Source organism: Phalacrocorax aristotelis, chromosome 7 (genome assembly GCF_949628215.1).
Source record: "Phalacrocorax aristotelis chromosome 7, bGulAri2.1, whole genome shotgun sequence".
In the NCBI taxonomy this organism is placed as follows: Eukaryota; Metazoa; Chordata; class Aves; order Suliformes; family Phalacrocoracidae; genus Phalacrocorax; species Phalacrocorax aristotelis.
In genome coordinates, this window is record NC_134282.1 from 3,039,439 (window position 1) to 3,052,009 (window position 12,571).

The following is a 12,571-nucleotide window of genomic DNA, read 5'->3' on the forward strand; positions in this document are numbered from 1 at the left end:
GGCATTCTATTATGAGGTATCTTATCTCAGGGGCAGGGTTCTTAATGCTTATCACAATGCCATTTTTCTATTTACATACTAGGATCGGCAAATAGGTCCTATCCATATTTTTGTGTACTGAGCCATTTCTTGTGTGGAAACAAATTTGATTTTAAATGGCGCTGAAGTATAGCAATGGAGAAATCTAACGTGTCTGTGCCAGAGAAAGGTAGGTGGAAAGGACGTACAGCATTGAAAAAGGCATAATAGGGGGAAAAAAAAAAAAGGAAATTGGGGAAGTCTCTCAAGTTTTATGCTATTCTTCTACACTTCATTTTGAGGGTAATTTTTGCTACATAAAACTCTTATCTCCCTCTCAAGCTTCTTAATCCTACACGTTTAATTCCTTGAGTCCCACCCATTGGCTCTGTGTCATTTGAAAACGAGCAAGACTGAAAAGAAAGGTTTCTAAAGAAGAAAAGATAGATTTCTAAAAATGGAGGACACTAGTCTCTGGTAATTAGAATCAGGAAGACAGAACTGATGCTCAAAAAGGCTCATATGATTGTTTCAGGACTGATACGACATAGGGCTGGGAGAGTCTTAAGAACAGAAGAATTAAATTATCAAACAAAGCTGCAGAAACTTTTACGTAAGTGCTGCTGACTTCCCTTTCCACATCATTACTTTTTTCCCCTTTATTAAACAGAGATTAAAAAAATCATTCCACTCACAGATAGTAGGCATCTCAAACCCATCCTCCAGCTATTTCTGTACATTCTAAAATAATTCACATCCAGAAGTGCAGCATTTAATCTTCATGAAACAGAAGATTTGAGCTAAAAACTCACAAGAACTCCAAAGTTCTCTCTGAACTTACATAAACCCCACTTAAAAATGCTGTCAACTTCGAGAAGAGTTCTGTAAATGTTACCGTTTCCTGAAGACTTTTTTTCTAGGAAGAAATTTGAAGCAGTCCAATACTCTGATGCCACAGAGAAATTTGTCCTCAGGCTCAAAGAATGTAAGAAACACAGGCAGCAGCATGAAAATACAAGTTCCCTACCTTTTATTCACCTAGCACAAGACTAACTTTGGATCGCTCATCTTAGTAGGAATTTCCTAGCAAAAGGGAGAATGGTGGTAGAGCGTCCCTGAGATTGCAATAGTAACGCTTCTTTTGGCAACGTGTGAAGTGCAGATGGTACCAAAGATATGCCAATAACTTAAGCAGGAGCTTCCAATAAAATCTCTTGTAGTGCGTGTTACACTCTGTGAATCAAGGCGATAGGAGCAACCCCGGGTATCTGGCACTTTTGTTCTACACATAGTCACTTTAACTACCTGATACACAAGTGCATCCCTCAGGCAAAAGTCTGCACTCCAGACGATTTGTATTTGTCCCAGGCATAAGTTACCTCTAACCAAACTGATTCATAGTCTCCAGAGAAGAAAATCATCACCAGAAACACAGAAATTACTTCCATCTGATCCACCTTCCAATGACAGAACCGAACAAAAGACTACCCTCAAGTGTTCCTTTGAGCTCTTTCCAGCTCGTCATTGCATTAAATGACTAAAGTATAGAGGATTTCAGGAACCCAATAGCCTCTTCCTGCTTATGAATTGCTCAGAAATTTAAAACCACAGGCAAGCCACACTAACGGTTCTAGTAGAAACCATCAACGTACTTACAAGGATATCACCATTTTCCATATAATTAAGCTTCTTTTTCTCTAACAGGAGATTGGAATGCACACGCCGATGAGATCATTTACTGACAGAAAACCAACACATAAGGTTTAGACACTGAAGTGGCATTTTCATGTTGGTGTATCTGTTTTAATTAGCTTTCTTTTCATGTAGGGTAAATAAAACATTAAGTAGTCAGCCAGACAGATAAGCGACAAACTGTTTTTCAAATAGCTCCATGAAATGAGCAAGAATAAAGCTTGAAGAGTGTTATATTTACCTCTGCAGCTCCCAGGGCACTTTTAAGAACACTGGGTCAGGTACACTGAGACACTGAGAAAATGTGCAATTTCTTTCCCACTGAGCTGTCAAGGCATTCATGCTGTGAATAGCTAACACCCTCCTTTGACAACCAGGCAAATATTTCTATTTTCTGCCATTCTAGTCATGAAGTATCGCAGCGTTGCCTCAGTTGATTTAGTGCCAATTCAAGTCAGACTTTAGATGTCTGAGCTAGTAACCGGACCAAATATTCTTGATGAAGCCTTGTCACAAATTCATAGACTGCTGCTTAATACATTCCCAAATAGTTAGATAGTAAAAAAGGTTGTAAAGCTGAAAGGCAGCAGAGAAGCAGAACACACATTCACTGAACTGCCAGAATGTAGATTTAAGTAGTGCGTACAAGTCAAATATGCTGCTGCTTCTATTTAGCAACATGGCTTTAAAAAACATCTTAGGCTTTCAAAAGACTATGTAATTCCTTAAAAATCAATTTTTTATCTCCTATGCTTTGAAAATACACGTATTTAGAGAAGCACAACTGACAACCAAGTCTATCCAGGCAGAACTGAGACGAGGCTAAATGAACACGTCCTATTCAAGTGGTAATTGCACAAAGATATTATAAACGTTATTTTTTCTTGAATTTTTTCAAATATAAATTTCTGATGTCATTGCACTTGCACCTACTGACCAGAAGTTTCCACTACCGATACCATGAAAGTGGAAGAGAGAATGAAGGGAAGAATACTTCTCTCAGTGGGGACAGGTCCTGTGGAACCTGCTCAGAAACCACTGTATTAGTACTTCACAGCTTTTTTTTTTTTTTTTTTTTTTTTTCCATGGGATAAGAATAAGCAGGAGCAGGCAGGAATAATGGTTCAGTGTGTGAATACCCAAATACAAAAAGCAACAAAATAAATTAGAGCATGGACTCTGTACCAAGTGAGACTGGATTCCATCCTTTGAGCCATGCTGCATTACACTGTGTTCCCTTACTCAGGGTTTCTCTTTCAGGCAGGATTTGGTTTAGTGTTTTAACCCCCGTAATTACAATCTACAGAGAATTAGAATATCCATTCAGTGAATATGCCTTGAACAGTACTTACCAATACTGGCATAACCAGGTGTTGACGGATCTCCTCCGCTGTTCAAGGAAACCATAAAAGCTTTATCAGCAAGGTCGGTAGTCTTTGGTAAGTCACAAGGATCAACGTAAAGAAGAACACCGCCAAACCCTGCATCTTCTAACAGAGAAAGCTGAGGGAACAAAACAACATACGTGACTATTAACAAAAACAATGCCAGAACACATTATTATTTGTTTTAATTACGGTTGAGATGGAGGCTTTATCATGCCTCAGGCTCTCACCAAACTGCTTGTAATATAAACACAGCGGCTACTCTTTGAAAAGACAAAATCAAAACCTCCAAAACCTACTTCAAAGTCATGTTTCCCAATTAACGTCAAAAGCTACTTTCAAGGCCTAAAGACAGGAAAGAGTCTCACTTTTGAATGATATGTAGCATGCTGAGGAAACACAGCGCTAACACTCACTACAGCTGCATTTGAGACTTGCAACTGTTCCTCTTCGCATGTTTATTGCGACAGTCAGACAAGGCTGGCGCGTTGGAGATGGGTCAGATGAGGTACTGGCCAGGATTCAGCAAGGTACACAAAGAGGTACGAGCGGAGCCGCCTTTCTCCCTACTCATTAGACACTTGCTAGACTTACAACCCTAACATATTTTCATGTGGTGTAAATACCACCTTGAAAATGCCTTCGTTTTGAAACTAATCGCATTAAAACATCTTGAGTAGATCTTCCATATTTTCCATATTATCAGCAGTTTGACATTCCTGCTTAGTTCACCTCTTCAAGGAATGCGTAACTCTGTACAGCACATATGAGATGTTGACATATCCTGGCATCAGTCTTTCACAGCATTTATGGACAGAGTTACTCCTCAGTTAAAAGAGAAAACAAAAGGAGTTTACAGATTTTTTGGAAAGAAAAAAAAAGGCAGCCTAGCTTCCCCCAACCTTGGAGTCGGCCTCCTGCCAGACAGACAGCTTTTATTCTGTCTCATTAAAACATCACAGCTTGAGTTGTAAAAAGGCTAATTGTAATTAGCCTTTCCAAAAATCTGTATATCTGGGGCAGCAAAGCAGGCAAACTTCGCCAAAGTCAAGGACAAAAGCATCCAAGCGCCATAACTTGCCGCAGCCTATAGATCAGTTTTGATCAGGTTTTCCCTGATCGGGAAAACCCTTTCATCGATAACAAAAATAAGGGAATTTTATTCTGAAGCAGATGATATTGAATTGTAATGTGGCAAATACTCCCACGAAATGAGATGACCTTTCTGTGTAATGCTCTGTGTATTTAGAATTGACTGAAGATACAACAATGACACAAAACTATACTGTTTGCCAGATGTCATCTGGGAATACTACACAGCTGGTACAAACAGGTCTGGAAGAATCCTAAACCATCTGGACAATAACTTCTTGGTACAGGTACTAAGAGAACTGACCGGGAAAGGTGCCTTTCTCGATTCATTGCTTATTAACGAGGGTCTTGTGGGTGAAGTGGTATTTGGTGCCGGCCTTGGCCACAGTGACCTTGAGAGGAAGAAAACTGTCAGCAAGATCTCAACTCTGGACTTGGGGAGAGCAGACTTCAGATGCTCAGGGCGCCACTCAGTAAGGTCCCCTGGGGAAATGCTGTTGAAGGTGCTGGGGTCCATCATTGTTGGCCGCTTTAAGCGCCACCTCCTAAGAGCACATGAGCAGGCAATCCCAGAGTGTAGGGAGTCAGGCAGGCGAGGCAGAAGGCCAGCTTGGATGTACATTCAGACTGGGGAAGAGAGGCTGGAGAGCAGCTCTACAGAAAGGGACCTAGGGGGTTCTGGCTGACGACAAGTTGAACATGAGCCATGTGCACTGGCAGCCTAGAGGACCAGCCATGCCCTGGGGGGCATCGAGCCCTGCATTGCAGCTGGGTGAGGGAGGGGACTGTCCCGTTCTGCCCCACGCTGGGGCGGCCTCACCTCAAGCACTGTGGGCAGTGTTGTGCACCGCAGGACACTGGGGGTATAAAGCTACTGGAGAGTGGCCAGAGGAGGCCACGGAGTTGGGGAAGGGTTTAGAGGGGAAACCGTACAAGGAGCGGCTCAAGTCCCTGGGTCTGTTCAGCTGGAGCAGAGGAGGCCGAGGGCAGCCCTCATGGCGCTCTGCAGCTCCCTCCCGAGGGGAGGAGGAGGGGCAGGGCTGGTCTCTGCTCTCTGGTGACCAACGCCAGGCCCCGAGGGAATGGCAGGGAGATGTGCCGGGGGAGGGTCAGGCTGGGCATTAGGAGAAGGTCCTTCCCCCAGAGGGTGGTGGAGCCCTGGCACAGGCTCCCCAGGGAGGCATCACGGCACCAGCCTCACGATGTTTCAGAAGCCCTTGGACAAGGCCCTCAGAGACACGGTGTGAATTTGGGGTGTGCTGTGCAGGGACAGGAGCTGGACTCGATGGTCCTTGCGGGTCCCTTCCAACTCAGGACATTCTACAATTCTATGAATTTTTCAGACACAAGTAATTATGGTATTTAAGGATTATTCTACTATTCACTGTGCTCTACTGACAACTTTCCAAACAGCTCCAAATGGTCTGAGGAATGGCTGCAAATATACAATGTTTCTGGACCATGCTCTGATTCTGTAGGAGCCTGAGAACTTGTTACTATACCTCCGTTTCGCAGTTCACTTGTCCTTCTCCTTCTGTCTTTTAGAGCCTTCATTTTTTTCTGTGTGTGTATATATATATATATATGTATTCAATTTATCTCCTAGCTGTTGGTTTTAAGGACTGTTTATGCATAGTTCTTTGTGGGTTTACAAGTATGTAAATTACATGAATATATGACATTCAGTTTAAGCCTCAAAACCATTTGCTGTTTCGTTCTGCTGCTCTTGGAAGTTGAGACAGAAAAAATTGTATAAAAATAGCTGCCTGCTATTTGACATTTCTCTAAGTAAACATATCTAATATTGTGATTCGCCAAGACTTTGACACTATAGTCTAAATTCAGATAAACAGATGCAAGTGAACCTATGAATCACCTGTTTAATCCTACATATATTATTCAAACAAGCAATCCCTAGATGAAGGGGGATAGTCTCTGACAGAACTCTATTCATCTGAATATGGATGTGCAGAGTGAGAACATAAGTGACTAGCACAGATGTTTAAAAATGTAAAAGGTTAATAATGTATTACAGACCTAAAATGCACTGCAGGAATAAAAATTTCTAAACCGGTAGGTTAGTTTATTATTGTATCGTTCTGTTTCCAATTCATGTTTGTATTCAGATATTCAACTAGGATTGGACTGCACAATATAAGGGGTGGGCAGTACAGGAGAAGCAGAAAGCATCATAGCTTTATGATGTAACAGCCAGGATTTAATATAACAATTGTCTTTTTTTTTCCCCTGCGCCTATATCCAGTATCTTTTTATTCATCTCCAGTCTTATTTAACAGCCTAGGATATAGGAAACACAGATGCAGTCTTTTTCTTTTTTTTTTTTTTTTTTTGAAGAGAGTTTTAAAAACTTCGTACTTAACAAAAATCACTACTAAATTCCTCTGTTTCACTGAGAGAAGGTAACTACACAATTGTTATTCACAAAGTGCAGCAACCACTGCTGCCATGACTACAATCTCTAGTAAGGAGTTGTGCTGCACATGTGAAAGTATAAAACAGCTTTCAGATTTCAGCTATAATTGCTGCTTTTTAACTTTCCAACAGTGACATCACAACTATGCCAACAATAAGTGAGTATTGTTGCTCCCATTTTCATCTTAAATAAGTCAAGACGTTAACAGCCATAAAGTGCCCTAGCACAAAGAATCTGAGGAAGGTAATGAATATTTTTTTACATGGCTGAAGACTGCAGATTAAGTCCTTCAAGTAAACTGGTACACCTCTATTCAAATCAATGGATTATCTTAGATTGTAGAACCAACCAAGAGCAGAACCTGCTCCTTCCGGTTCTGGGTGTATGCCTCCTCCCCCTCCCAGAGCCACAAACATCTTGGAAGAAAATGGAAACGGCAGAACCCTTAACAAGAAAACAGGCTCTGGTGCCCACCCTTTTGTTGTTTATGGCTGTTAAATCCTCAGTTTTTAGAGTCACTTAAAAGAACAGTAACTCTTTCAATCCAGTATATTAAAACGCTTCATAAAATGTTCTGGCCTCAGTCTAACCTGAGACACTTGCTGCTTTACCAAAGGCTCTGTCGTGCAACTGGGGACAGATTAGCCTTTTAAACTCTCCATGGCATAAGGCACCATTAAACTGCTTTTTAAAGATGACGTGGCTGAAGCAGTGAAAAGACGTATCTTTGTTTTACGTAGTGACTGGTGATTTTGGAAGATCTAATTTTACCCAGGGAGGTTCTTATATCATATGGCATCGCTTGAATGTTTAGTGAAATAACTATAACATCAGCAGCTTTAGATGCACTAAGAGGGCACCCTAATAACACACTCAAGCTCCTGGACAGGAGAGCTAGACCACTCACCCAGAAGAGTAAACAAAAAACAGTTCTGCGTACAGGCAGATCACAATAGCCTAAAGAACTTGGTTTTGCTCTACACAGCAAAACTCAAAGTTACTTCTCCGTTTTAACTGCACCGTCTCTGAATGTTACAGAGGGAACAGTTCTCTTTTGTACTGACACACAGGTGACAGAGACCAGGTCTGTGCCCTACATTTGAGCCAAGCTTTACTGTTGGGCTCTGGCCACAAACCTTCTGGCAGATAGGTATTAGGTCAAAAAGTAAGGAAGTGGAGCAAGAGACTTCTCTGAAAAAAGAAGCAACAAGAAGCAGGGGGCCGTTACCTCTCACAGCCAACTTTAATGTATTTTATCTCACCAGAGGCTCATGTGCACCTGGATGAACGCTTCATCAGGGGGTTATGCTGGTGATCGGAACGTAGGAACAAACCCACCAAAGAGAAGCCACTACAGCCTCTCTATATGAAACCCCAACATAACGCCTAAGAGCTGTCCTTAAATGTCTGGTTATAAACAGGGGAGCAATGCAGCAGGTACTGGCCTCAAGCTGGATTTGTTATCTTTCAGCAAAGTCTACCTCCCTGAAGATCTTTTCCCCTGGTCTCCTCTTCCCAGCTGAGGCTCTCCTTGCACCTCCCAAGCACCAAAAAACACAAGAACAATCAGGTAATCAGGCTTCATTCTTTTCCAGAGAGGACTCTGGACTGGTTACCCGCTAACCACAGAGCCTCAGAAAGATTAAAAACATGCATATTGAGGCATGTAGCTGTTTAAGAAGTACTCTCACTTGCCAGCTGAACATAAAGCCTGACTGCATCAGCACTGCTCTGGTGCTCTGTTCCTGGGAGCCACATCTGGGGTTGGGTTTCAGCTGTCGTCTCCTAGACACAGAGCAGAAAAGCACATCACGCTTTGGTCACATCTGGATTACAGCGAGTAAGAGTGCAGAGACAGTTAAGAAAGGGCTTCCTAAACTATTCTCCCAATGCATCTGAACACCATCTTCTCTGATCCAGCAAGGCCCTAATGGCTTAAAGACAATTAAATAAGCATGTCACCTTTTCTCTCCCTTTAGCTGATTCCCTATAATAGTTCTGTTTAAAAAGTAGTAATGCAAGATCAACCGATAAGGTGCATCACAACATAGTATATTCTTAGAAGTGATGGTTAATGATGATTATGAATACATCAGAAAAAAAAAAAAGACAGATAACTGGATTATATCATCCTACCAATGAAATATTAAAATAGCTTCACATTATTAGTGATTCTTCCCATCATGTTTGCAAGTGGTGCCAAAATATGGCCAAACCTTCTGGGAACCTTACTGTGCTGCTGTCTAGTCTGCTCTCCATCCTTGTGACACCTCCTCGCCACCAGTCGGGGTGTTAAATGTGCAGACAGCTACAGTATCAGCATTGTGGTCTGTCTTTCTCTCTCCTGGAAAAGGTCATCCCTTCTCTCCCCCCTTTCTCCCTCCCCTAAAGCTGTAATGGCTATGCTTTATAAGGTGTAACACCAGCCCCATTACTGACAAATATTGCCTCTGTAAAGCTTCTTCAGTCTGCTTTCTGTGCTTGTCCATTTATGTGTCTTGACCCACAGCAATGATTGAACCACTGATTAGCTGGCACAGAAGACTTATTTCACAGGAGGAAATATCTCAGATAGTATATTCCTGCAAGTTCAAAGAAAAAGGGATATTGGGTAGACAAGAGGCAGATCCTGCTAATGCACCACACTGAGAAGGTATTAATAAAATCTGGAGAGCTTAGCCCTTAATAGAAGAGGGAAAAAACATGTAAGCAATCACAAGAGAGAGTGACAGATGGAAAAGAATACCGAAACTGGGACCACAAATTAGACACCACAAAACCCAACCTCGAGAAACAAAGCTGTGAAAAAACTGTTCACTAACCCATGAAACAACCTGTTCTTTTTTCAAGTGACACATTATGTAAGATAACACGGTTCAGGATGGGACATACCGGCTTACAATTCCATATAGTAAGTGACTTTGTCATCGTGGAAGGTTCTATCCATACTCAAAATAAGCAGCACTAAGACTGAGTCTGCAAAAGTTAATTTAAAATACAGCAACTTTCAAATGCATTTCACCATTTCTATATACATCGATGAGAGTTTTTCAGTATGTGATAAATCAAACTAGTGCTGGGGGAAAAAACCCAACAAACCAGATTGCTTCCTTTAACTGTAGGTTCCCTTCTGGTACATTTTATTTCTTAATATTAGGTTCAATACAAATCCAGTGACATTTTCTTATTAGATCTAATTCTGCTTTCAACTATATTACATAACCCTTTACACTTTCAATCACTACGTAATGGTTAAAATGTATCAGTAAATACAACAATATAAACTAGCTGCAAAAGGGTACTTATGGTCTTTTACCCTGTTATCAAGTATTTTCAGTACTCCACTAGTATAATTTAAAAGCCTACATTTCAAAATGACCTTTAGCACACCAAACTAAAGCCAAAAAGTCTTAAGCCAAAAGTGCCTCAAAATGTAGTCCTCATCTTCAGAAAGCATTCACAGAATCCCAAACTGGTGGGGGCTGGAAGGGCCCTCTGGAGCTCATCCTGTCCCACCCCTGCTGGAGCAGGCACCCCCAGAGCAGGGGCACAGGGCCGCGTCCAGGCGGGGGGTGAATGTCTCCAGGGAAGGGACCCCACAGCCTCTCTGGGCAGCCTGTGCCCCTGCTCTGGCACCCGCACAGGGAAGGGGTTTGTCCTCATGTTCAGGTGGAGCTTCCCGTGTTCCAGCTTGTGCCCGTTGCCCCTTGGCCTGGCGTTGGGCACCACTGAAAAGAGCCCGGCCCCATCCTCTTGGTACAGGCTCTTCAGATACTGATAAGCATTGATGAGATCCCCCCTCAGCCTTCCCTTCTCCAGGCTGAACAAGCCCAGTTCTCTCAGCCTTTCCTCACCAGGGAGATGCTCCAGCCCCTGATCACCGTAGCTCTCCGCTGGCCTCTCTCCAGTAGTTCCCGGTCCTTATTGAACTGGGGGGCCCAGAACTGGATGCAGCCCTGCAGCTGGGGCCTCACTGGGGCAGAGCAGAAGGGGAGGAGAACCTCCCTCGCCCTGCTGGCCACACGCCTTTGAATGCAGCCCAGGGCACCGCTGGCCTCCTTGGCCCCAAGGGCCCGGTGCTGGCTCAGGGTCACCTCGCTGCCCCCCAGCACCCCCAGGGCCTCTCAGCAGAGCCGCTCTCCAGCAGGTCACCTCCATCCTGTGCTGGTGCGGGGGGTTGTTCCTCCCCAGGGGCAGGACCTCGCACTTGCTCTTGTTGAATCCCATGAGGTTCCCCTGGGCCCAGCTCTCGCTGGGTGGTAGCACAGCCTCTGGTGTATCAGCTGCTCCTCCCAGCTTGGGATCATCAGCAAACTTGCTGAGGGGACGCTCTGTCCCTTCGTCCAGGTCACTGATGAACAGGACTGGACCCAGCACAGACCCCTGGGGAACACTGCTAGTTACAGGCCTCCAACAGGACTCTGCCCTGTTGATCATGACCCTGTGAGCCCTTCAGCCAGTTCTCCATCCACCTCACTGTCCTCTCATCCAACCCACGCTTCTTAAACTTACCTATGAGGGTGGTATGAGAGAGTGTCAAAAGCCTTACTGAAGTCAAGGTAAACAACATCCACTGCTCTCCCTTCATCTCCCCAGCGGTCACGCCACTATACAAGGCTATCAGGTTGGTCAAGCAGGGTTTCCCCTTGGTGAATCCATGTTGACTACTTCTGATACCCTTTCTTTTCATCTACATGCCTGGAGATGACGTTGAGGATGAACTGTTCCATCACCTTTCCAGGAATGGAGGTGAGACTGACTGGCCTGGAGTTCCCCAGGTCTTCCTTCTTGCCCTTTTTGAAGACTAGAGTGACACTGGCTACCCTCCAGTACCTCTCTCCTGTCCTCCGTGACCTTGCAGAGATGAAGAGTGGCTTAGTGGCAGCATCCACCAGCTCGCTCAGCACTCATGGGTGCATCCCATCATAGCCCATGGATTTGTGTGGATCCAGTTTGCACAAATGATCTCTAACCCAAGCCTCCTCAAACAAGAAGTCTTCCTTTCTCCAGATTTTATCTCTCACCTCTGGGGGCTGGGATGCCTGAGGGCCAGCCATAGCAGTAAAGGCTGAAGCAAGGAAGGTTTTCAGTAACTCTGCCTTCTCTGCATCCTGTGTCACCAGGGCACCCACCTCATTCAGCAGTGGGTCCATGGTTTCCCCAGTCTTTCTTTTACTGCTTATGTATTTGCAGAAGCCCTTCTTGTCGTCCTTGACATCCGTCACCGGATTTAGTGCCAAGTGGGCCTGGGCCTTCCTCATTGCATCTCTGCATACCCTGACAGCATTCCTATGTTCCTCTCAAGTAATTCACGTGCATCTATTTCACATTATGGAAAGTGTGTATTTTGACTGTATCCTCACTCCTGTACATAGACACTTACATCAATACTTTTAGGCTGTTTGTTGAAACAGCTCCAATTTTTTTGAAGGCCTTTCTACTGTAACACCACAACATGGCAGAGGGAGGGTCCTGCGTTAATCAGAATCAAAGCAATTTTTCTGTACACTGGGAGCTTCTGACTGATGTCAGCACCATGAAGATTATATACCCAACCTATGTGAAATTATTTGTATGAAAACGTGGAAACTTCAGTCACAATTGAAGGTGAGAGTAATTACAAAGGAACTGAGAGGCTCTGGAGAGGGGTGCCTTTGGTATATATCAAGGCACCAAAGATTTAAAGGCAAATTAAGCAAGCATTTCTCTTTCTTAACTCTTATTACCCAATTCTATTGTTTGTCTGTTTGTTTTTTGTTTTGTTTGTTTTTTTTTTCCCCTTAGTAAGTGTATCAAAATATGTCTGTCTGGCAAAGTAAGAGAACCCTAGAGAGATTAAGCATTCTTTAGTTACAGGCACTTACACAATGCTTAAGCATGAGATTTTTAAGAGCTAAATAGGGCAGTTTGCACTCCTTAAATCAGCACACACAACTGCAAAAATTGTATT

The 12,571-nt window shown here is 43.5% G+C and overlaps 1 protein-coding gene across 11 annotated transcripts in view; it reads right to left on the reverse strand.

Annotated features, from left to right (window-relative positions):
* The window catches only part of NAALADL2 (N-acetylated alpha-linked acidic dipeptidase like 2), a 503,571-nt gene that overhangs the window by 184,530 nt on the left and 306,470 nt on the right, over positions 1–12,571 (reverse strand). For all 11 annotated transcript variants that reach the window (XR_012661452.1, XM_075098454.1, XM_075098450.1 and 8 more), the window contains one exon: positions 3,063–3,213. Coding sequence is in view for 10 of the 11 variants with exons in the window: in XM_075098454.1 (XP_074954555.1) it covers positions 3,063–3,213 (151 nt within the window). In the remaining variant the exon portion in view is untranslated. The remainder of the gene's footprint in view (positions 1–3,062; positions 3,214–12,571) is intronic.